This window comes from Filicampus tigris, chromosome 1 (assembly GCF_054856515.1).
Source record: "Filicampus tigris isolate MCC_2025a chromosome 1, RoL_Ftig_1.0, whole genome shotgun sequence".
NCBI classification, from domain to species: Eukaryota; Metazoa; Chordata; class Actinopteri; order Syngnathiformes; family Syngnathidae; genus Filicampus; species Filicampus tigris.
The window spans coordinates 12,858,693-12,881,604 of NC_141217.1; the positions used below are offsets into that span (position 1 = coordinate 12,858,693).

Here is a 22,912-nt window from a genome sequence, read left to right on the forward strand (position 1 = left end):
TTTGTGCTATTATATTTCATTTTTGATCTTACATTTTTCAATGCACATATAAAAGATCCACTATCCTAACCCAACAACATAGGGTTTGAAGCAAACAACAAAATACCCACATTCTGTATTTTATTTCCAGTGCGAAGGGCTCTCTTGAATACCATTCAAGGACAGCATAAAACTGCTGAACAATAAACATTAAGTACAAGAAATCATTTTGTACATTTTCATCAAAAATCAACTCACTCAAAATGCTCATATTATTGAAAGTGCAGTGTTTGTCCAGCACATCATTCCAAATCCGCAAAAAAATATTTGGTCTACCCACAATGTAGTAAGGGGCAGTATAGCCCCAGTGTAAGTGCAACTAAGACATTTCTGCCATCTAGTAGTGATTGGTGATACTACAATTTAAAAGTACAGTCAACTGCTGCATATTTATTCTTATTTTTGATGTTTTTTCCGGGTCTTACCCTACCCCCTTCCACTCCCCCATGGTAAAAGTATATTCAATGTTTATCAGCATTGAAAAATTTTGGGGATTTGTGAAAAATAATGTTTTTTTTAAATTATCGTTCTTATTTTTTTTAATTGATCAAGGGGACACTCAGATGGACAGAACGACAGTAAATATATGAGTACACTGAGACCACATCATCGTCATCATCATCATCATCATCATCATCATCATCATCATCTATTTTTATGTATATTTTTGTTTGGTGAAGTGCCGTCACATTTTTGTACTGTAAAATATGTGCGCCTGCTAATCAGTCGTTGATAAACTACCACCACTCTTTTTTCCTGAGACGAAAAACATGTCAAACTCCTCTTTTGAGCACGTGATGGACACTTTCTTTTCTCCAGTTTATCACTCCATCACCTGCATTTCCCCTCCATGAGGCTTCCTTCACCAGGCAGCTGTCCTTGCGTGAGTGAAGAGAAACCCGCTCAAACCCGTGCAGTGCACACACAAGCATACCTGCATCATGCACATTCGGATTCAGACTAGAGAGCAACTGTTACAGTGCGTGCGGTGAGGTCTTCCTAACAGCATATGAGCCAACCCTTCTGTATCGTGTAACTATTTCGCACAACGCGCAGACATCCAGATGTACACAATAGGAAATGTTTACTGAACACGTTAGTAAATTCAAAGCCATTGTGCCATTTTCCGTTTGACCGCGGCCATCAATCAAAGCGTGCAAGGATGGGAATGGCAGCAATTCAATGAGGGTGAAAGGGTGTCTTAGGAGGGGGATAACCATTGATTCGGGGAAAAGGAGAGGAGGGCATCAGAGGAGGAGGAGAGGGATTGCAGCAGCAGCACGCCCGTGCGTAAATGTGACCATCCGCGCTGTGGTCTCTCCACCTTTCCATCTTCTCCCTCATTTTCATCCCGCACGGGCGCCTCGCTGCTCCTTTTTCCAGCCGGGATCACCTGCTCGGTGGTCGCTGGTCAAATTTGGACCGTGGAGTCTCGGGTGTCGCGGCTCGGCGCCCTCCTCCAGGGTTTAGGAGGAGGAGCGCCGGGAACCACGTCCAGGTTTCTCCCGGGATTCGTGAGCACCTCCGGTGAGAGTCATGGCTCGGAACGCCGAGAGAGACGCGGCTCGACCCGGTCGCGGATGCCCGTGATGCGGGGTCTGATCGCGCCACAGAACACCTTCTTGGATACCATCGCCACTCGGTTCGACGGGACCCGTGAGTTCCAAGTCTTATCTCGCCGTTTGTTTGAAGCCGCGCCGCAAATGCTTCACACAATTCATTCCTATCACTTTAAATACATCGACCAATGACAATTGGCAGTGATGGTGTTGCTAATTTGGCTGTTGCGTCAATTGATGATGAATGATGCCCCACGTGCACGCGCAGAAACGCGCACACACGCACACAAACATTCATGAATTAATAAGCGGCACTTGAGCAGTAATTACGTAAAATCCAATGATAATGTGTTAATTGATGCAAGGTATTCCATATGCATGCTGAGAGTGTGCAAAATATATACAACTCGGGAGTGGGGTCTTTCATCAGGGAAGAGTTTCATTTATTTTTGTGTGACTTTGTAAACTTGATTTCATGGTTTCACTCACAAGCATCCGAATGTACTGTATTTTCTTCCCAGAACACATTTGATAAATGACAATGCACTCCAACACTGAGCGGGGCCCATCTGGCCTTCAGGTTGGGTGCATGTTCAACCTTACATTAATACGAAGAACCTTGATCTGCCTTGCCATAAAAACAAACTGACGCACACGACGTTGTCATTGCACATCCTCTATAAGCGCCATATAACTTTATTGGAATGTGGCGTAAAAGTCATCCGTGCGCACAGATCACGAACAATAAAAACGCAAACTGGATTTTTTGCTGTTCACGCTGTTACGTAATGCCACCCCGAAGGTGCAAACTCACAGGGAAAACGTGTGGAGGACGGATGCACTGTAAATTTAAGGGTTTCATTTTTACAGCCTTTACGAAGCATTAAACAGCAAAGAGACACAAGAAAGCAGTAGTGAGACAACAAATTTGACTATACTAAGAGCAGCAGTATTCCAGTTTACACCTTGAAGAGGCCCACTGATGACACATGAGCGCCGATTTCATTCATGCAGCGTCAAAGCGTATATGTTTTGCCACACAGCCAAAACAAAAAAGCTCTGCCTGATGTGCAGTACTTCCAATTTGTCTGACTTTCCAGATATACCTCATGGAAATATGCTACATCAGCGACAGATTAAGGAGACCCTTTGCAGGCCTTGGAAATGACCTTTGCTTAAAAGTGTCAGGCATTCTCACAAAAGCAAGACCTGACACAATGTGATGAGTTCAAAATATCATGAGTGTTGACAGCAGGAGCAATTTAGAGTAAGAAAACCTTGTCTGGCATGACCCTCAAGTTGAGCTTTTTGTTATTTATTGCTCAGCAGCTCACTCCAAACCTTGACAGGTTCCAAGTTGAAAGTAACAGTCTGTGAATTTTTATCAGACATGCTCACCCTGGAAGTGTGTTAGACTCTGTCTACAGCCAAGAGGGACATTTGTTTTCATTTAGAGGGGCAAAGAGTGGACTTGGACAAGTTAAGTTACTAGTGGCAGGATGGTGAACAAGTGTTTTTAGCACAACTGCGTCACAGTCTATAGGTTCGGATTTAGAATAAATTTAGAAACAAGCTACTGTATGGTGCAACCCCTACTCAAGAATCCTGGTCTTGATCGAGGTGTGCTGTCAAATATTAGACCCATTTCCAAGCGGCCTTTCTTTTATTTTTAAAAGTTCGGGAAAAAGTGGTGCACACTCAGCTGAAATTTGGATGAACATAATGTTGTGGAGGTTTCCCAGTTAGGTTTTACGATGCTGCATGTAGCACCGAGCGTGCCCCGTTCTGAGTTTTTAATGACATGCTCCTGGCTAATGACACCTGACTAGAGACCATGTGCGTCTTGTTTTGTTGGACCAGACTTCAGTGTTTGATACAGTGAACCACAGTATTCTGTTGGCTTGTTTGTAGAACCTGGTGGGCATTAGTGGTAGCACTAGAGTGGTTCAGATCCTATTTGGCAGGCAGGACTTTTTGTGTTAGCCTTGGTTGTTCTCAGTCCTACCATGTCCCATTGTCATATGGTGTTCCACAAGGTTCAATTTTGGGGCCCCTGCTGTTGTCATTGTATTTGCTGCCCATGGGTTCCATCTTAAGAAATCATGGCATTTCCTTTCACTGCTATGCAGATGATGGTCAGGTCTATGTCCCGCTAAGCAAACAGGATGCTTTACCTTTAAGGCCACTTTTGTCCTGTCTGGAGGAAATCAAGTCTGGATGGAACCTAACTTCTTGTTTTAAGTGCCTTTGTTTTTATACGTCTAACTTTGACTTCATTTCGACTTAGAGCACATTGCATGGAGCTGTGATTGTTTTAAATCACTTTGAATATAGTTGAGTTGATTTAGAGTATCTTGGCAACTGCTTCCCTATGTGGAGTTTGATGTTCCCCCCAATCACTGGGTGAGTTTGCTCAGTCAACTCCAGCTTCCTACTACATTGTTATAGCAGTAATGAGGATGAAAATGATCGAAAATGAATGAATGGATGGTCAACGGTCACTGGTGGCCTTTGTTAGAAATATAGTAAAGGTCATACTGAGTCCTGGTGCGCAATAATGCACACTAGTTCTGCTTTTGCTACAGTATACAGAATGGGGGTGGGGTGTGTGAAGAAAGTACAGTCAGTAAATGAGTAAAAGTGCTTGTGTGACAGATTCTTGTCAGCGGAGATATGAGGAGAAGTGAAAATGTACTCTCCGGCTATAGTTGGGGAAACGGGTCCCGAAGATGGTCAACAAATAGTCCTGCACTTTCATTTGTCGTCTTTCCGAGTGTGTGTCAGCTGACTCATCTCAGTTCTAATCACATCTCATTCAAGAAATCTCATTATATATACATAATCACCTACACTGTGTGGATGTTAAAGTTTCATTATCTTGCCAAAGTACAAAGCATGGAAAATATGCTTGTTTGCCTGAGAAAATTGCATTATCTGTTTACACTTACAAATTGGCAGATGAGATCTGATTTCACCCCCTGCTGAATTTATAAATTTGCTCAAGTAACAAAAAATCAGTAATTACTGTAGTTCTATATATTGAGTGTTGCTATCGACAGAATAATGTTTTATGTGGCAATCAAGACACCTTTTCACACATGTTTGACCAACATGTGACAACATTTCGGGAGAGACGCAGAAGTTCTTCAAGCATTAGGAGATTCCGAGGCCTTGTTCCATAGACTTTTCATGTGATGTAACCCCAGAAGAAAAACAAAAAACACATGGCATGGGATCAGGTGAACAGGGAGCCCATTCCAGAGGACCACAACGAGCAATCCACAGAACCGGGAACTCTTCATTCAGGAACCATCCATCTGATCTCACAACGCAATTTTCTATTTTCAATGTGAGTTCCATCAATTTGAGCTTGACTTGATTAATTGGCTTGATCGGTGTTGTTCAATTACTAATTTATAGATGAAGATTCCAAATCAAAGATTGTCCCTTCATAATTTCCCATATAATAAAGTTTTTTCCCACTGAATTTCATCCACTGTTTCAATCAGCAATACAAAACCATGAGTTACTTTCAGAACACACTACAATTAATCAAACATGGTGGTGTGAAATATGCGTTTAGGCTCCCTAAGGTCAAAGTTCACGAGTAACCGCATGGGTGTGTATAAAAAAGTGAGATCGTGCTCCAGAATGAGCAAATTTGGTACGTTTAATACTAAATACTCTATTTCGCAGGACATGCACCAAGATCTACTTTACTCTTCTTGTCTGAATAAAGTCCGGCCAGCACATTTACGCGAGATGTATTGCCTCATTATTCATGCATAACTGACTTTTTCGTCTTTCTATCCTCTCATTTAATCACTCCATGCAGTTCACATCCTTCAAAGTGAACATTCTGCTCACTCCACATTCACTCATGAATGGACGTTAATGGTCCCGCAGGAAAGAACGGCGTACTCACTCACTCTGCTCCAAAATGAATTATGCACAACTGTCCCCATAACGTGCTGCTATTCCAGCATGTTCACGTGTACTTTTTCCTCTCATTATTAGTTTGGATAATTGCCAGTGGCTCCGTAATACTGGATGAGCAAAGATTGTTTGCAGAGAACAATAGAGCGGCAAAGAAGTGAAGGGAGACAAAGGAAAGTTCATTGAAAACCAGCAGGCATGTTAAATTGTCCCCTCGGAGAACTCTTCAAAGGAAGAAGAATCATGGCCAAGTCTGACCCAAGAACCGAGGCCAACATGCTGCCAAACGGGGAGAGCTGTGCAGGAACTATTAATCGAGTTTTCTTGAAATTACAGTAACTGCACAGAGGCAATTATTTGATAGGATTTCCATACAGTCAATGTGTTTCAGCGTATGCTGACTAAACAAAACCAAATGCAGTATCCAGTTCTGTATACAGATGATGAAAATGTTTTTGTTCTCCCATAATAGTGATTTAGAGAAGCAATCACAGAAGCTGGTTATAAAATCCCATCTTTGTCTTCCTAATGGTTCCAATTTGCTGTCCCCAGACAGCAACTTTGTGCTGGGGAACGCCCAGGTCCAAACGCTCTACCCCATCGTTTACTGCTCTGATGGCTTCTGCGAACTGACCGGCTTTGCCCGCGGAGAGCTAATGCAGAAGAGTTGCACGTGTCACTTCCTGTACGGTGGTGAGACCAGTGACCACCTCACCTCGCTGATGCAGAGAGCTCTGGACGAGCGGCGGGAGTTCAAGACTGAAATCATCCTATACAAGAAGAGTGGTAAGAGCTGGCGTAGAATCAAAGTGTGGCTTCCTGCGGGTATAAAAAGTATACACACCCTTGTGCGATTGCCAGATTTTAGGGATTTAAAATACTGAGATCAAGATGTACTCAGAAGTGGGCATTTGACTAAAGTTTACCGGTCCGTCATTCGTCATTCGTCACCAGCCTGGGTACCCGTCCGACAGTCCGTCAGTCACGAAAATCCACTTTTACCTGTGCGTAGTCCATCTTCTTTTTAAGTTTCCTGTCTATCGTCTAACGTCAGCAAAACGGGCGTCCGTCAGTGACGGACAGACGGACCGGTCCGTCGGTCTGATGGAATGCCCACCTCTGGACTTTGAATCCACGATATATCCACAACTTTCTTTCTTTGTGCAGGTTCCAAGTTCTGGTGTCTGCTGGACATTGTGCCCATTAAGAATGAGAAGAGCGAGGTGGTTCTGTTCCTCGTCTCGCAGAAGGACATCACAGAGAACAAAGACATGGACCAGGACAATGAGTCTGACACTGGTGAGCTCCAGATCCCCTTTTAACAATCAAAGATCTGAAAAGGTCCAACAGATACTCCACAGAGTCACATATTCACCAGAATCCATGAGTGCTTTGCACATTTCAGATGAGGAAACAGGCCTGGAGGTGCACCAGATCAGCCGGCCGGCAGGCTTCAGTATGGAGCGCCGCCGAAGTCGGGCCGTCCTCTACCAGCTTTCTGGACACCTTCAGAAACAAGACAAGAACAAGAGCAAGCTGAATATCAACAATGTGAGAAATGCACACGAGTTAGATTTAAGTTACCAATGACTTGACCAGAAATGACTTGATTATGACTTAATCCATAATAAAGACTTGACTCGATTTGACTGAACTTTAGCGAGAACGCTAACTTGACTTTCTTGCCACAGTATCTTAGGATTTGCTTGAAACTTGATGGTTAAAGTGGAAGTCAACCAAAACATGTTTTTTTCAAGACTATGTTCAATGCAGGCCCATTAATTGAAACAAGGCATTCTGATTCATATTGTGTTTGTGGAATATGAGTTAAGCAGCAAAATCGACCTGTTTTCAGCCATCTCAGTCCAGCCATTTTGTCACTTCTGTCCACCAAAAATGACATCGCAGTTGCTCAGGGCCTGGATAACGACCAATCATGCTTCAGGAAACAGGTGCGCTGTGATTGGTCATTACCTGAGCCCTGGGCAACTTTGATGTCATTTTCAGTCGACAGAAGTGATAAACTGAGATGGCTGAAAACGGGTGGATTAACTCTTATTCCACAAACACAATACTAATCAGAATGCCTTGTTTCAACTAGTAGGCCTGGATAGAACATATTCTGCAAAAAATATGTTCGGGTTGACTTCCACTTTAAGACTAAGTACTTCTGTGTCTTCATACGTAGCTCCTTCACTGACCAGCATGCTTTTCCCCATCCTTGTTTCATCACAAGAGTGTTCTGGGAGCCAATGCCAACCCGGTGCCAGAGTACAAAGTGGCAGACATCCAGAAGTCTCGCTTCATCCTCCTCCATTATGGCGCATTCAAGGCCGGCTGGGATTGGCTGATTTTGCTGGCCACCTTCTATGTCGCCGTCACGGTTCCCTACAATGTCTGCTTTACAGCAGTCGAGGTACGAGAGGACGGTGCGTCGACAGCACGAAACCCACCAAGCGTCAGTGACATCTTGGTGGAAATTCTCTTTATGATCGGTGAGGACGCTGCTGAAGTTTTGTCAATAATTCACGCTTGTGTTAAAGAACACTGTGTCACTCTGTGCGTGTTCTTGTGTGTTTCAGATATCGTGCTGAATTTCCGAACCACCTACGTGAGCACGTCGGGTCAGGTAGTGTACGACGCCCGCTCCATTTGCATCCATTACGTCACATCCTGGCTATTTGTGGATCTGATCGCCGCTTTGCCATTCGACCTGCTCTATGCTTTCAATATCAGCGTGGTGAGCGCAACACACTGTTTCCCAATTATTACAAAGACAAAGCTCATATTTTACATTCGATAAATCTCACTTCACCAAACAGAAATGTCACAAATAGATTACGATGTCTGAAGTCAACAAAATAATTTTCTTTACAAGAATACAGTATGTTCAATTGCAGGCCTACTCGTCAAACATGGCATTCTGATTAATAGTGCATTTTGTGGAATATGAGTTAAGCAGTAAAATACACACATTTTTAGTCATCTGGGGGGGGGGGGGTCATTTTGTCACTTCTGTCGACTGAAAATGACATCACAGTTACTCGGGGCCCCAGGTAGAAACCAGAGATGGGCGATCCAGGTCCAGAAAGTAAAAACCCTGCCAGTTTGGCGCTTGAGTAGAAGCACCTGTGGCTCAAGACAAACTGTGGCAGGGTTTTCACTTTCTGGAGCTGAATTTCCCATCTCTGGTAACAACCAATCAAGGTTCAGCTTCAGAAAACAGGTGAGCCGCGTTTCGTCATTACCTGAGCCCCGAGCAACTGTGATGTCATTTTCAGTCGACAGACGTGACAAAATGGCCGCCCCCTGAGATGGCTAAAAACAGGTGGATTTTGCTGCTTAATTCATATTCCACAGATGCAATATTTATCAGAATGCCATGTTTAGACTACTGAAGACGCAAGGCATTTTTGGGGGTAGAATTCCCTCTTTAATTTACTCATAAATTGACTTACGGCGTGTGAAAGTTGGGTCTGTTTGGCTGAACTCAAAGCTACAGTCATATTCTGTTGTGTGAAAGGCAACAGGTGGATACACCGGTTAATTTTAACTTCTTCCATCTAGTGAAAGAGCATTTCATTGTTCTGCCTGTCACTATAGGTTGCCGGCATAGATAGATGAACAAAGATATGTAGTAAATAAATCGTTTCCATTAAGTGAAGTTGGTTGTTTGTTTTTTTTCCATTTCTTCCTGTTGTTTCTGTGCATCACCCAGAACTTCGGGGTGCACCTGTTGAAGACGGTACGTCTCCTGCGTCTTTTGAGACTCCTCCAGAAGCTGGACCGCTACTCCCAGTATAGCGCCGTGGTCCTTACCCTGCTCATGTCCACCTTTGCCCTGCTGGCTCACTGGATGGCGTGTGTCTGGTACTTCATCGGCCGCAGCGAGATTGAAAGTAACAGCCCTGCCTCTTGGGACATAGGTTTGTTACTTCCTTCCACAGGAGCAGGATTTCTCGAACTATATGTGCAGTGTAAAGCTTGCCAAAAATTCAATTAGTGTTCGATTCCATAGACAGAAATGATCCAATTTCTTAGCACTGACTTTTTTCAAGCAATCGCAGAGCATAAGGCCAGCCGCGCAATAAATGAACTTTATGCTTATTGGCAGCATACCTAAAATGGCACCAAAAAAAAGCAGTGCTAACCATCCTAAGCAGATACAATCCTCCAAAGAAATAATTTTATGTACAGAGCATGCGTTTGTGAGATGTGAAAACATGTAATTATGGCGATATGTCTCACCTCCTACTGTGTTAACCATAAATAACAACAATGCTGTGAGGTGCTTGTGGTGTTAGCTATTATTCATTCGGTCACATGATTCATACCAACAAATACAGGCATGGAGAGGTTTGATTGTTTTCTTTTCTGGTGGTGGTAGGGGTGAGGGGGTTGCTTATGTAACAGATGCTAGCTTGCACTGTGTAACTGTAGTCAAACTCATTCCCTGGCGCCTTAGCCAGTCATTTGGGAGCCTCGTCTTTTAGACTCCTAGGCTTTAAGGTTTCTTAGCGTACTGTCGCACACTGCGCAGTACTCGCTGTTATCTGTTACACTCACCAACTCAACCTTTCTCAGTTTGGTTCATGGTATAATTGTAACCATGGTTATCCTAGGTGAACTAGCCCCATTTGACCAAGTAACCAAGATGAGCGGACTAGCTTAGTAGGCTAAAAGCCCAGGCCTCCAACCCAAAGGCTAGTGTATCATTTAAGGCAGTGGTGTCAAAGTCAAATGGACGGAGGGCCAAATACAACATTTTGCAACAAGCCGAGGGCCGGACTGATAGAATGTCCGGATTGCATTGGGTCCTTCGCGCCTGCTGATGATGTCATGCTTCATATATCTGTAATATATTTCTTTGCGTCTATGTTTTGGGTTGGCAGAGAAAAAAAATCAAGTCACTCACTATCAACACTTAGCGCTCGAATAGCGTCCAATGCCTGCTCACAGTGTGGCACATCTCAGCACTACGTCGAAACTCAATGAATTTATCAAATGCCAACGATTACTAATAATAAAACGTGGGATTTCTAACATGAAGTATTTCTAATAAAGTGTGTTTTACTCCAAATAACTTTTCACCACAATCCGATTCTGAAAGCCACAAAAAGTGATGTGAAGTCTTCAGTCAGCATGTAGAACAGCCATGGAGTGGCAAACATTGACGCAAAGAAATATATTACAGAAATAGTGTAACTAATTGGGTTATCCGTGTTGCGGTCGAATTTGTGTCATGCCAAGCTGTTTTGTTTCCGAGGTTAATGAATGCATCGTGCGGCTCGCTGGATGGGAGAGCATGCGAGCGAGAGTAGCAGAGGACGAACAGGAGAGCCGTTGCTCTTTTTTGACTGAACGGTTGTCATACTGTAGGGGCGTCGGCTGCGGCCCACAGTAGCCGGTTGGACTAAAAAAAACCATGATAATTAAACCACGTCTGACGGCGTGTCCTTTGAAGTCGCTACAATATATTTTAAAGCGTGACGCCTACGGCAGGCGCAAATCAGATCTGCTACCCACACCGGCTTGCTGCGGGTCGGATCTAATAATAAAGCAATATCATCCCAGGGGCCGCAGAAAACCTTCTTATGGGCCGTATGTGGCCCGCGGGCCTTGACTTTGACATCTGTGATTCCATTACACTTAAGAGACCCAAAATACATTGACATGATTCTTCCAGCCTTGTTATGACTGCTAATGATGCCAATCGCACTGGTGTGATTACTGAAGAGTCAGTTTGGTCATGGATGTAAAGTCGTGAGATTTAAAGAACACATCCAGATTAATCACACAGCAAGAGACGACTGGGGAAGTTGCAAGGTAAAGTATGGTGACCGTGATGAATGGCAAAATGGGACCATGTGAGACATCATGCTGCACCAGGCACAATAAAAAAAAAAAAAGAAAGAAAAAAAAAGAGTCAGGAATATAAGCCCCCAGCAAACGATGAAAAATTGAACACAGCCCAAACAATAAATCAGCGGTCCCAACAGGGCCATGACAGAGGGTATACACAGTGTGTTGACAGAGAATCATTCGCTCGGTTTAAAACATTGGCTTGGCAGGGAATTGGCTTGCTGTTGAACTTTTCCCTCTTTGGCCCCAACAGGCTGGCTTCATGAGCTCGCCAAACGTTTGGGCACACCGTACTTCTCGGCTCCACTGACCTTACTGGGGGTTTCTGATTCGCCTCAAGCCACCGTGACACCAGAACTGATTAACTCCAGCCATTGGAACAGCTCCGGCCTGGAGCCGCTGAACGGGGCGGGTTTGTTTGGTGCGGCCCAGTGGAACAGCAGCAGGTCCCGCGCCAGGGCGCCGGGCGGTTCGGGCATGGCACTGAGCGGCGGTCCGTCCGTTCGGAGCTCTTACGTGACGTCACTCTACTTTGCTCTGAGCAGTCTTACCAGCGTAGGCTTCGGCAACGTGTCAGCCAACACGGACTCGGAGAAGATCTTCTCCATCTGCACCATGCTGATCGGAGGTGCGCAGGGCATGGTGCTGAGCGGATAACGAAATGTTTCTCTGCTGATTTTGCTGTTTGCATTTCACTTTTGTCTCCTCCCTAGCATTAATGCACGCCGTGGTATTTGGAAACGTGACTGCCATCATTCAGCGGATGTATTCCCGCCGCTCCCTTTACCACACCCGCACCAAGGATCTGAAGGACTTCATCAGAGTGCACCGGCTGCCCAAAGCCCTTGAGCAGCGTATGATGGAGTGTTTCCAGACAACTTGGTCTGTCAACAACGGCATCGACGTCAGTGAGGTAGAACAATTCAATTCATTTCAATCACGTGATGTTTAATACTCGCCGCTTCAGCCGTTTGCGCTCGTTTCTATATTCCAGAACTCCAAAGTAGCAAAATGGCCCCAAGCAACTTTTACAGAATGCCTTTATCCCTAACCATTTTCAAGCTACAACCTTTTGAAATGATAATGATATCAAAATGGTGTATTTTATTGAAAAAAAAACCTATGGCGCCTAAAGATTTAAGTTCGATCTATTAAACTGTGTGCAATACGGATTCTGCCATGCGTTGTCATTTTTAGCTATGACGTTAAATATCTCATTACATATTATTAATATTATTATTATTATCATCATGAAAACATGATATACTAGCTAGAGAAAATTCGAGGGCAGATTCAGAATCCGTGCAAAATATTCATCTAGAAAACTTTACTTGTATATCTAATCGAAAAAAAATTGTCAACCAGTGCTTAACATACGAGTGTTTTGAGTTCTGAGTGTGGTCAAGGAACAAATTAAACTCTCATCTCAAGGAAAAACTGTATTTGTAGTCACATTCGATTTTGGCTTTTTCTCATTTTAATTGGCATCCATTCTCCAGCTGCTGAAGGACTTCCCAGATGAGCTGCGGGCTGATATTGCCATGCACCTGAACAAGGAGCTGCTGCAGCTGCCACTCTTTGAGTCAGCCAGCAGAGGATGCCTGCGCTCACTCTCACTAATCATTAAGACGTCCTTCTGTGCTCCGGGGGAATTCCTTATCCGGCAGGGCGACGCCCTCCAAGCCATCTACTTTGTGTGCTCGGGCTCCATGGAAGTGCTGAAGGACAACACCGTGCTCGCCATTCTGGGTAACCGAGAACTTTTGTGTTCCGATTCACGTGAGAATCACACAGCCCGCACACTGCCGTTCAGGACCTCGGACAGCGCCACCGGTTTCAAGTTGCACCACACAACAACCCAATTTTGGATTAGCTCTGAATTTAACACATTCATGCCCACCACGTGTGTCTGAATATTGAAATTACGAGAAGTCGATGAAACAGCCCTCATTCAAGTGGACTGTAACGGTAATATATGACAAGAAAACATAGAGCTGTACCTTTATCCGGGTATGCCCCCAATGATCACAGTTCTTTTTTCTCAACATTTGCAGGCAGCCCAGTGGTGGAGTGGCAGCATGTCGGCCTTGCATTTTTAAGTTTTAAGTCTTGGCTCCGCCCTTCCTGTGCAGATTTTGGCGTGTTTCGCCATGCTCGCTTGAGGGTTTTTGGGGTCTGAATGTGAGTGTGTTTGTCTATGTGCCCAGCCATTGGTTGAGGACTACTCCTTGGTGTACCCCGCCTCTCGCCCGAATTTAGCTAGGATGGGCCCCGCCTTACCCGTGACCCTAATGAAGACAAACATTATAGAAATGGATGGATGGAGTTTTTGCGAAATCCGGCTCACTACTTGTTGGTGCTTTTTGTGCTTGGAGAAGGAAACTGATTGAGAACCAGATGCTCTTTAAAGGAGAACCTAACACATTTCTTTACAAGAATATGCAGGCCCACTACTCGAAAAATGGCATTCTGATGAATATTGCGTTTGTGGAATATGAGTTTAGCAGTCAAATCCACCCGTTTTTGTCCATCTCAGGGGGCAGCCATTTTGCCACTTGCTGTTGATTGAAAATGTCAACAGATCACAATTGCTCAGGGCTCAGACAACGGTCAATCAGGGCACGGCTTCAGAAAACAGATGAGCCGTGATTGGTCGTTATATGAGCCCTGAGCAGTTGTGATGCCATTTTCAGTCGACAGAAGTGACAAAATGGCTGCCCCCAGAGATGGCTAACAACGGGTGCATTTTGCTGTTTATCTCATACTCCACAAACGCAATATTCATCGCAATGTTGTGTTTGGACTAGTGAAGGTGCATAGAACATATCATTGCAAAGAATTTGGTTGACTTCCTCTTTAAGTTGAAAACTACCTGAAAGTCATTTGCCATGACAATATGATATAGATTGTGTCAAGTGAATAAAATACACAACACAATACAAGAAAATACAAGAACAGTCCCCGACGCCAGTGTCCTTCTACATCTGCAGCGTTCCTGCCAAACGAAAAGCCTCTCCGCAGCCAGGTTCTGCAACACAGCACTGACATTGGTCCTCATAACACACACGGAAGACATCAGATGGACACAAACAGCTCAGCTTTGCATATGAAGCAAAATAGCTGGTTGTAGTCATGATCTAACTGCCTTAAATAATGAAGTGGGTGCTGCCCTCATTAGCATTTTGGCCTGGGTATGTGCACATATTACATGCGCAACATGATGACACCCCCCCCCCACACACACACACACACGCATACACACACCCCAGTTTCCATTGGTGCCTCCCGAGTGTTAATTCACAGGAGGTGTGTTGTTCCCCCAGAAACACAGCTGCACACATACACAAATTGCTTTGGCAGCGCCGCTTTGGATTTACAGCTCAGCAGAAGGGATGGGATGCAGAGGGAGGCAGAAAAATTGAGAAACTGGTGCAACACAGAGCACATCATCCCTCTTTCAAATTTCGTCTTCATCCCGCAGTGAAGAATAACACTGCTGCACCTCCTCGCCCCACGATTGTCCCCTTGCAAAATCAGTAAGTAACCGTAAGTATCGACTTTTAACCGATTATTTCCCTCCCCCTTTTAGGAAGAGGCGACCTGATTGGCTCGGACTGTCTGACTCAGGAAGAAGTGATTAAGACCAACGCCTGTGTCAAGGCTCTGACTTACTGCGACTTGCAGTATATCAGCCTCAAAGGGCTTCGGGAGGTTCTCTGCCTGTACCCCGACTACGCCCAGAAGTTCCTTACCGAGATCCAACACGATCTCACGTACAACCTCAGGGAAGGACACAGCGCCGAGGTACGCCGATGCTGACGGATCCATCAATTTACTGGACCACGATACGCGGGGGGGGGCATAAGCAAGCTTCACACGCCAGATGGCCCGAGGGGTCACAAGATGTTCTCCAACCAGATGGCATATGCCTTTAGCGTGTTCTGCATCTGTTCCGGGATGCAAGAATCTAGGCGCCATCCTTTCAATGAATCAAGTTTCCTGTGATTATTGACAAACTAGAGTAGGGGCGCCCAAGTCAGGTGCTCGAGAGCCCCTATCCAGCCTGTTTTAGACGTCTCCCTCCTCCAACACACCTGTTTTAAATAATCAGCTCATCAGTGTATTGGAGGAGGGGGACGTCTAAAACAAGTTGGATAGGGGCTTATTATTTCCTCCAAAGAAAGAAATTCTATTTCTTAATTGCCTTTTTTGAGGTACAAAGAACTCTTCAATGACTCAAGCAGATGGCCAATTAAGTGTCGTGTTATCAGAGTTCCCAATTCTGCTGCTGCAAAGAAATAATCCCATTTTCTAAATGCCTGAAAAGAAATCCTGGGTAAAAATGAGTTGAATCCATTTGTTTATAAAGTGAAAGTCAACCCCAAAAAATTTTTCAAGAATATGTTCTATGCAGGCCCACTATTTGAAACAAGGCATTCTGATAAATATTGCGTTTGTGGAATAAGAGTTAATCCACCTCTTTTCAGCCATCTCTGGGGGCGACCATTTTGTCAATTCTGTCGACTGAAAATGAAATCACAGTTGCTCAGGGCTCGGGTCGCGGCCAATCACGGCTCAGCTTCAGAAAACAGGTCAGCCGTGATTGGTCGTTACCTGAGCCCCGAGCAGTTGTGATGTCATTTTCGGTCGACAGAAGTGACAAAATGGCCGCCCCCTAAAATGGCTAGATTTTCCTGCTTAACTCTTATTCCACAAATGCAATATTACTCAGAATGCCTTTTTTCAACTAATGGGCCTGCATAGAACATATTCTTGAAAAAAATATGTTTGGGTTGACTTCCGCTTTAAGGTTAGTCTCGTCTTTGCCACATGCCCTTTCACACTCTGCTTTTGATGGCATTATACTTGGGGGGGAAATAGGATCAAGTCCTCCGCTAAAGACGCAAGCTAAACACAGTTGGTCCCAATGCCAGATGCTTACAGATGGCTCTCAGCTGTTGCACGCAACTTTGCTTTTCCCCGTCTTGCTTACTAAACACCGATTCTCATCTCAAGTAACTGAGCACTTACACACACGGGTAGTTAGTCTTTAGACCTGCAGAAATGTTTTTCCCATCCAATGTGGGGCTAAATATAGAGCTGTTAGTGGGTTGGGGGAGGGAGGGGGTCACCCTGGGGAGGGAGCTGGGGTCACCTCTGCCTGGGTAATAATAGAACGACAACGACATGCATATGAGCTTCTGGTAAAATAATGATGAAAGGGGAAGGAAGATGAAGAATTTCGATTTGAGAGTTCCTCTTGTTTACGCGCGCACACACACACACACACATCGCAGGCTACTGTACATGCACAAGACGACAACTGCGCACGTTGGTGCTTGTGTGCCACGATGCGCATTGTGCATTCCGACATTCTAACACACGCTAGAAGAGAGACACATTTGCCCGACGCACTTGCGGTGGCACGTGCAGCACACACACACACACACACGCAGAAATCCCAAACAGCCCCCTCTTCCTCCCCCTTCCCTCAGAGCAAAACCCCAGCTAAAATTAAACCTCTATGATCTAAAAATACCAGTCTTGCTTGCACGTGGACTGGATGGAGAAGATACAAATGCCGGGCAACGGAGAGGGAGAGGAAAAGGACAGCAAGGGATGGAGGCGATGCATTCCTCCCTTGATAGAAGCAGCAGAGAGGAGTGAACGGGGCTTGGTTCTTAATGAGAGCACTCCTTAACAGACATGCTGTTCAAGTGAATGAAGTTCAGCTCCAGTGCAACTCTTTGAATGGGAACTACTCTGAAAAGCTACGCAGATCTTCAACTTTTGAAAGATAGAGGGATCTATATTCGTGGCTGGTGCAAATTCTGACGCATTTCTATACGCAGAGGCAGGTTAGATCCGAAGTTGATCATTTTGCAGATGATCTTCGAGAGGGAGGGATCCGTCGCTGTGGGAGTGGTCGCATCAGACTTCAATCATGGCCGATCTAGTCTCCTTTCATCCCCTTTAAACCGCTGGTGTCAAACTCAAGAATCGGGGGCCAGATCCGGCCAGCGACATCATTTTATGTGGCCCGCGAAGGCTAATCATCTGTTGACTTGGCAAAATTTAGTAAAATGCCCACCTCTGGCAAACTCACAGCAGGCCTTGCACTGATCCGAAAATCAGAATCCACCAGCATTTACGCCATGGGGCAGATTCCGACACAAATAGACCCCGTAATGTAGCGTTAGCGCAAACACAAAAAAAAGCCGGATTCGACATTGTATCCCGCCCCATCTTTCCAACTCCAGGCCGACTGCGAGAGCAACGGAGGACTCGTGAAGAAGCTTCCCTCCATCAAGGAGGACGAGGAAGGGTCCAACTCCGAGGAGGAACGCTCACCTCTCCCAAAGATGCCTCCGCTGAGCAAACTGGGCCGAGGCCTGCGTTCGCCCTTGCGCTCCCCTCTGCGCTCGCCGCTGCTCCCGCCGAGACCCTTCAGACCAGCAAGCAATCACGCTCGGCCCGCCGGTCTGCAGATTCCTGTTGTGAGCTTCAGCTGCCTGCAGCCAGAGCTTAGCCCTCGGTATGAATCCAGTCATTGATCTCTCGGCAGGGTGCGCAGCGTGTCTCCATTCAATCCCAGTGGGATTCCATTCTTGTTTTCTTATAGCATGGATCAAAGCAAAGGTCAATTTACATCTCGGGGATATGCACAGTGGTGCCTTGAAATACAAGCCGTTGTGCAATTGATGTGTTGCTTTGATTTGCAGACAAAAAATTGGATATATAACTTTTCACAACAGGCAGCAGTTTGGCAAATAGTGAGCCACTCTTCACAAAAAGACGCTTTTGAGGTTTATTGCCATGTCCAGTTGAAGCTGATTGTCAAACTAAATATCAAAGAAAATCACACCTTGTGTATTTAAAGCAACCGCCTAGCTTTGCCTTCATAAAAAGTCTGTTTAGCTTCATGCTAACAAACGATGCAAAACTCCATAGATGGGTTAACAATTAGCATCGTGCCATAGTACATTCACAATCGCGCAGTGTGAGCTGGCATCGGTTACACATACATGTAAACTGTGCTAACTTTATATTGGAAGCTACTGTTCCCAGGTTCATTTTACCTGGAATTGTTCTTAAATTGGCTAATTACATGGCTAACTGGCAGGCTAACTGGCTGGCAAATTAGTGGGAAAGCTAACGAAACAAACCAGCAAGATAGCTGGCAATCTACCATTGTAAGTTTCATGAATTGATTCGGTGAATGGCCAAGAAAAAACAGAATAGCTGCATCAATGTGTGTTTAAAGTGTAACGGCTAAATGGCAAGCTGTGAGAAAAACGTACCAAATTGCTGAATCATTCACTTTCAGACGCGGACAGTAAAAGATCCACTGTATTGAGCTTTTATCGTAGCTGTTTATGCTTTGCAAATACTAATTTCTTTTTTTCACATTTGCTCCCATTCAGCTTTATAGATGGCATTGAAACAGAAAATCAAAGCAGTCCGGGCACAAAGTTTGATTTTACTTTGGATACTACGCAGCATTTTCTACCCATCCAAGATTCAGCCAAAGGTAACATACAAAGCAACACTTACTGAACACTCACTTTTGAAAGCGTCTGGGATTGTCTGTGATTAGGGTTGCCAACTCCCGGGAAAATAAATAAGGGACACTTCATCGGCAGGGACGGCCGACCTGATTGCCTTCAACTAGGGATGGGCAGATCGATACCAAAATATCGATATTCCGATCCAGAGTGCTCAATTTTAAGTATGGATCCTCAAGCTAAAGTATTGATATCTGCAATTCATTTATATATACTGTATAATATATTTATTGATCCAAAATTTAGAAGGTTGTATTGTCATCCAATCAGAATTTTTGCCAAGGGCAAAGAGCTTTCTGCCTTGGCAGAACCAGACTGCTGGCTCTGGTCCCGCCCACCAGAACTTTGTAAACAAATTTGATTGGATGAAGAACGATCATAAAAGAGAAAAATAAAACCCTTTTTTTACTGTTTTTCTACTATATTTATAATTAAAGTGTAGTATATCGACTGCCTGTACAGTAAAAATTATGCATATCTGTTTGAACTTGTAATTAATGTAAGGCTATGTGTGTGTGTGTGTGTGTATTCTTTAGCTATTATCCATCAATCAATCAATTAATTACCTGTCTGTTCAATGTACTTGTTTATTCCACCCCAAAATTATTATGTTTGTTCTTATTATGTTACACAATGCTGACATTCATTGCACATTTCCTTATTAACCTTGAGCAGAGGGTTAAAACGAATAATTATTTACATACCGTATCTAGCTCTGGCGTTACCTGCTGGACAACAAATTTGTCTCGGGTTTCCCTAGTTTTGTTGAGCCTTCCGTATGTCTCCACCACTGAAAGCATGTTTGTTTGAGGTCAGTCAGTCCACCATGGACTGTGGAAAAAATGCGCCGGCAAACAGTGCAGTGCACTTGATAGATATTTTCTCTCACTTTTTCGACCCATGTGTTTTCTCCTTTCGAGTCCTCTGTATTTTTACAATCATTTCTGCGGAGTACTAGTGCTTCTGCCGGTCGCATCGCTGCTCGGAGGAGTGACACCGTGTCATTCACCCTGCTCTGTTTGTCTTCCGCAATCGAGTTTGGCAAACGGCATTACCTCGACCAACAAGTTAAGCGGATTCGGGTATTGTCACACTCGTGTAAAAATATGCTGTCAGCTCATTGGTCATAGAGCAGAGAGGTCCCAGGACCATTACCGTAAGTTGTCATACAAACACAACTGTTGTTCATTAATTCCATCGACATTTTACGGACTATTTTTGACCCTCACGATATTACGGGACGCGTACTTATATTTCTAAATACGGGACGATTCCGTTTTTCAAGGGACGGTTGGCAACCCTATCTGTGATATGTCGCCATCCACAGAGGAACACGATGACGTCGACACAATGCAGGCTATCGCTAAGCTAAAACACGAGGTGAGACTGCTGCACTTAAACTTGGTTTCCGGGACATCTGGCCTAATTTGAACTCTGATTTCTTTCTCTACGTCCGCACCAGATGAAGGGTCTTTCTCGCCAGGTAACCACTGTGAGTCAGGAGCTTCAAGAAATGACCCGACTTCTCAAACCGCTTTTTCACAACCCCTCCACCCTGCTGATCCCCAGCGCGGTAACCCCGCCTCCCAGCATCTCCTCGCACACTTGCTCCCCGGCCCCGCCGCTTTTTACCCAACATGCAGATGACCAACACCTTCAATGCGTCCTGATATCCGAGCCATCGTCTCCTCCGCTCGGCGCGGAGCGATTGGACGGTTGCAGGAGCACACACGCGGCAGAGTTTGACCCCCTTCACTGTTCCGATTCACGAATCATCACCTCTGGTAATCCCGCAGCTGGGTCTCCTTGCTCAGCTACGCCATCACTTTACAGTTCTCCACATGAGCTGAAGCTAATGGCGCATCCCTCCCGGTCCCCCTCCATCCCCTCCCTCTCATCCTCCCGCACACCTTTTCTGCTGGACTTAACAGGACCACGTTTCGAGCCAGCGTCCAGCAGCCCGTCCCAATATCGGCGCCGCCCTTTCTGCCACTCTCATACCCAGCCGTTATTCTCCACAAGCTCACCTCCTGGGCTCGACTTCCAGCAGGTTCCCGAGGCACGTAAGCCGCAGGAAGTCCTCCCGGGCCTGCAGGGGGAGGCGACGCGGGCGGAGCACGCCACCCAGCTCTGCTTTGTGGATGAGGGGCAGCCATGAGTGCGTGTGACGGGCCGCAAGTCGACGCTGGACTGAGAGCAGGAAACCGCATGACAAAGTGTCAGAGACTGGCATGTGATTTTACAATGTGAAAACTAGGGCCCGACCGATTTAATCGGATGATGTTATCTTTTTTTAAATCTGCAACAATTGGCTGATTTTTGCCTTTTTTTTTTACACATGAACACAAATGCAAGAAATGGCAAATATAATAAATGATTATTATATAAATTAAACCATTACCCCGATTTAAGAAATGTAAAAAAAAATCAGATGATATTTTCTGATTATTTTGTCAAATAAGACAAATACTAAAGGACAAAATATTATAAAACAGTCAAATGCTCTGCCTGTGAATCATAAATTTATTGTTGTCAGCATTAAGGGACCAAAAAAGTAGTTTTATTCATCATATATAACATTGGTCAAACTAATTGTAATCAGAGATGGCTTAATGTGTCCTTAAAAAACGTTGACGCCGATCCTTACTTTTTTTCTAGCACATCACTTTTTTGAGATACAGTATTTTCATATTTTTGCTTTTAACTATGACCCATAAATGCTTGCGCAATACGGATTTTACCATGCCTTGTAATCTATAGCTATAACGTTTTGGCAAAAAGGTCCATCTGTTGATGAGCCAAAACATTAACCCATAAATACAACTAAATATATTATATGACTATATTACATGTTACTATTAAAATGAAAACCTGATGTGGTGAGAAAAACATGGGAAGTGTGCAAAAAAAATTCATCTCGAAAAGTTTACTTGCATCTCTGATTAAAAAATGTAGAGCAAATGTGCTGCCCGTCATTGGCCGATTAATCGGTTATCGAAATCTTAATCTGCCATATATCAGAATCAGCTTCAGCCTACAAAAAATCCCTATTGGTCGGGCCCCGGCAAAAACAGCACAATGGTAGTTCCCGTTGCAAACGTGATAATAAACGTTTTACGGGTTTAAACTGGATTTAATAGTCGTATGCTGAGGTTGCTTTAATAATAATTTGAAAGGTGTAGATCAGAGTGCCACATTGATTTTCATTGCCAGCCACATAATTTTCCCTCAGAGTGACGTTATGACTGTGAAACTTATATAAAGGTATAATCACCTCATTATACTACATACACATTTCCCCCTACATTTTGCTGTTATTACATACTGTATATTCTAAATAAATTGAATTTGAAATCTGAAGTCAAGTTAAATGCAGACGTTAAATACACAAAGTATCATTTTTGTCTGTGTTATGTTCAGTTGGACAGTAAAGTTCACCTGAGAGTAGCAATAAACAGCTTAAAGCCTCTTTTTTGAATAATTGTTCACTATCTGTAAAACTACAGTTTGCTGTGACCTGAGCTGAGTCACTGCAACCACACAGTGCTCGCGTGTCTGGAAAAAGTCATAAACCGATGCACCGTGATTAAATTACTTTGAAATGAACGTTTGAAAAAATATTTAATCAACGCATCTCAAAACCAAAAACACAAAGAAACCCCATATACAATGCGAAAACAATGCTGCCTGGTACCTTGACAAAGCATTATACGGATAACACTAATTAAAAACAATATTCACCAGGTTACGATGTAAATACTGTAGCTTTTTTTTTTAAAGAGCAAGGACTCCCCCTAACGGTAAAGCAAAGCCCTCACATTCCTTCGTCACGAGGTTATTTTAATGATACAATAAAATAATTAAATAAATACTGCAAATTGATGCTAAGCTAAACGGTACAAACGTCAATAACAGCTTTAATTGCAGCATATTTGGGGAAAATGCGAAACA

General features: G+C 44.2%; 1 protein-coding gene across 5 annotated transcripts; it reads left to right on the top strand.

The window, feature by feature from the left end:
- Positions 1-1,304: 1,304 nt before the first annotated feature.
- Positions 1,305-21,277, top strand: LOC147152817 (voltage-gated delayed rectifier potassium channel KCNH8-like). 5 transcript variants are annotated; one of them, XM_086027338.1, is made up of 16 exons: positions 1,305-1,695; positions 6,087-6,320; positions 6,702-6,833; positions 6,913-7,085; positions 7,771-8,029; positions 8,117-8,274; positions 9,253-9,460; positions 11,650-12,024; positions 12,110-12,309; positions 12,896-13,145; positions 14,986-15,200; positions 17,657-17,931; positions 18,821-18,927; positions 20,247-20,341; positions 20,424-20,745; positions 20,893-21,277. In XM_086027338.1, exons 1-16 carry the CDS (start codon positions 1,620-1,622, stop codon positions 21,117-21,119), a joined length of 3,306 nt encoding a protein of 1,101 aa, XP_085883464.1. In that variant the 5' UTR covers positions 1,305-1,619; the 3' UTR covers positions 21,120-21,277. The 5 variants fall into 5 exon arrangements, with proteins under 5 accessions (XP_085883464.1, XP_085883537.1, XP_085883620.1 ...); XM_086027411.1 differs by lacking the exon at positions 20,893-21,277 and having other exon boundaries at positions 20,424-20,444; positions 20,531-20,740; XM_086027494.1 differs by lacking the exon at positions 20,893-21,277 and having other exon boundaries at positions 20,289-20,341; positions 20,424-20,444; positions 20,531-20,740.
- Positions 21,278-22,912: the final 1,635 nt, after the last annotated feature.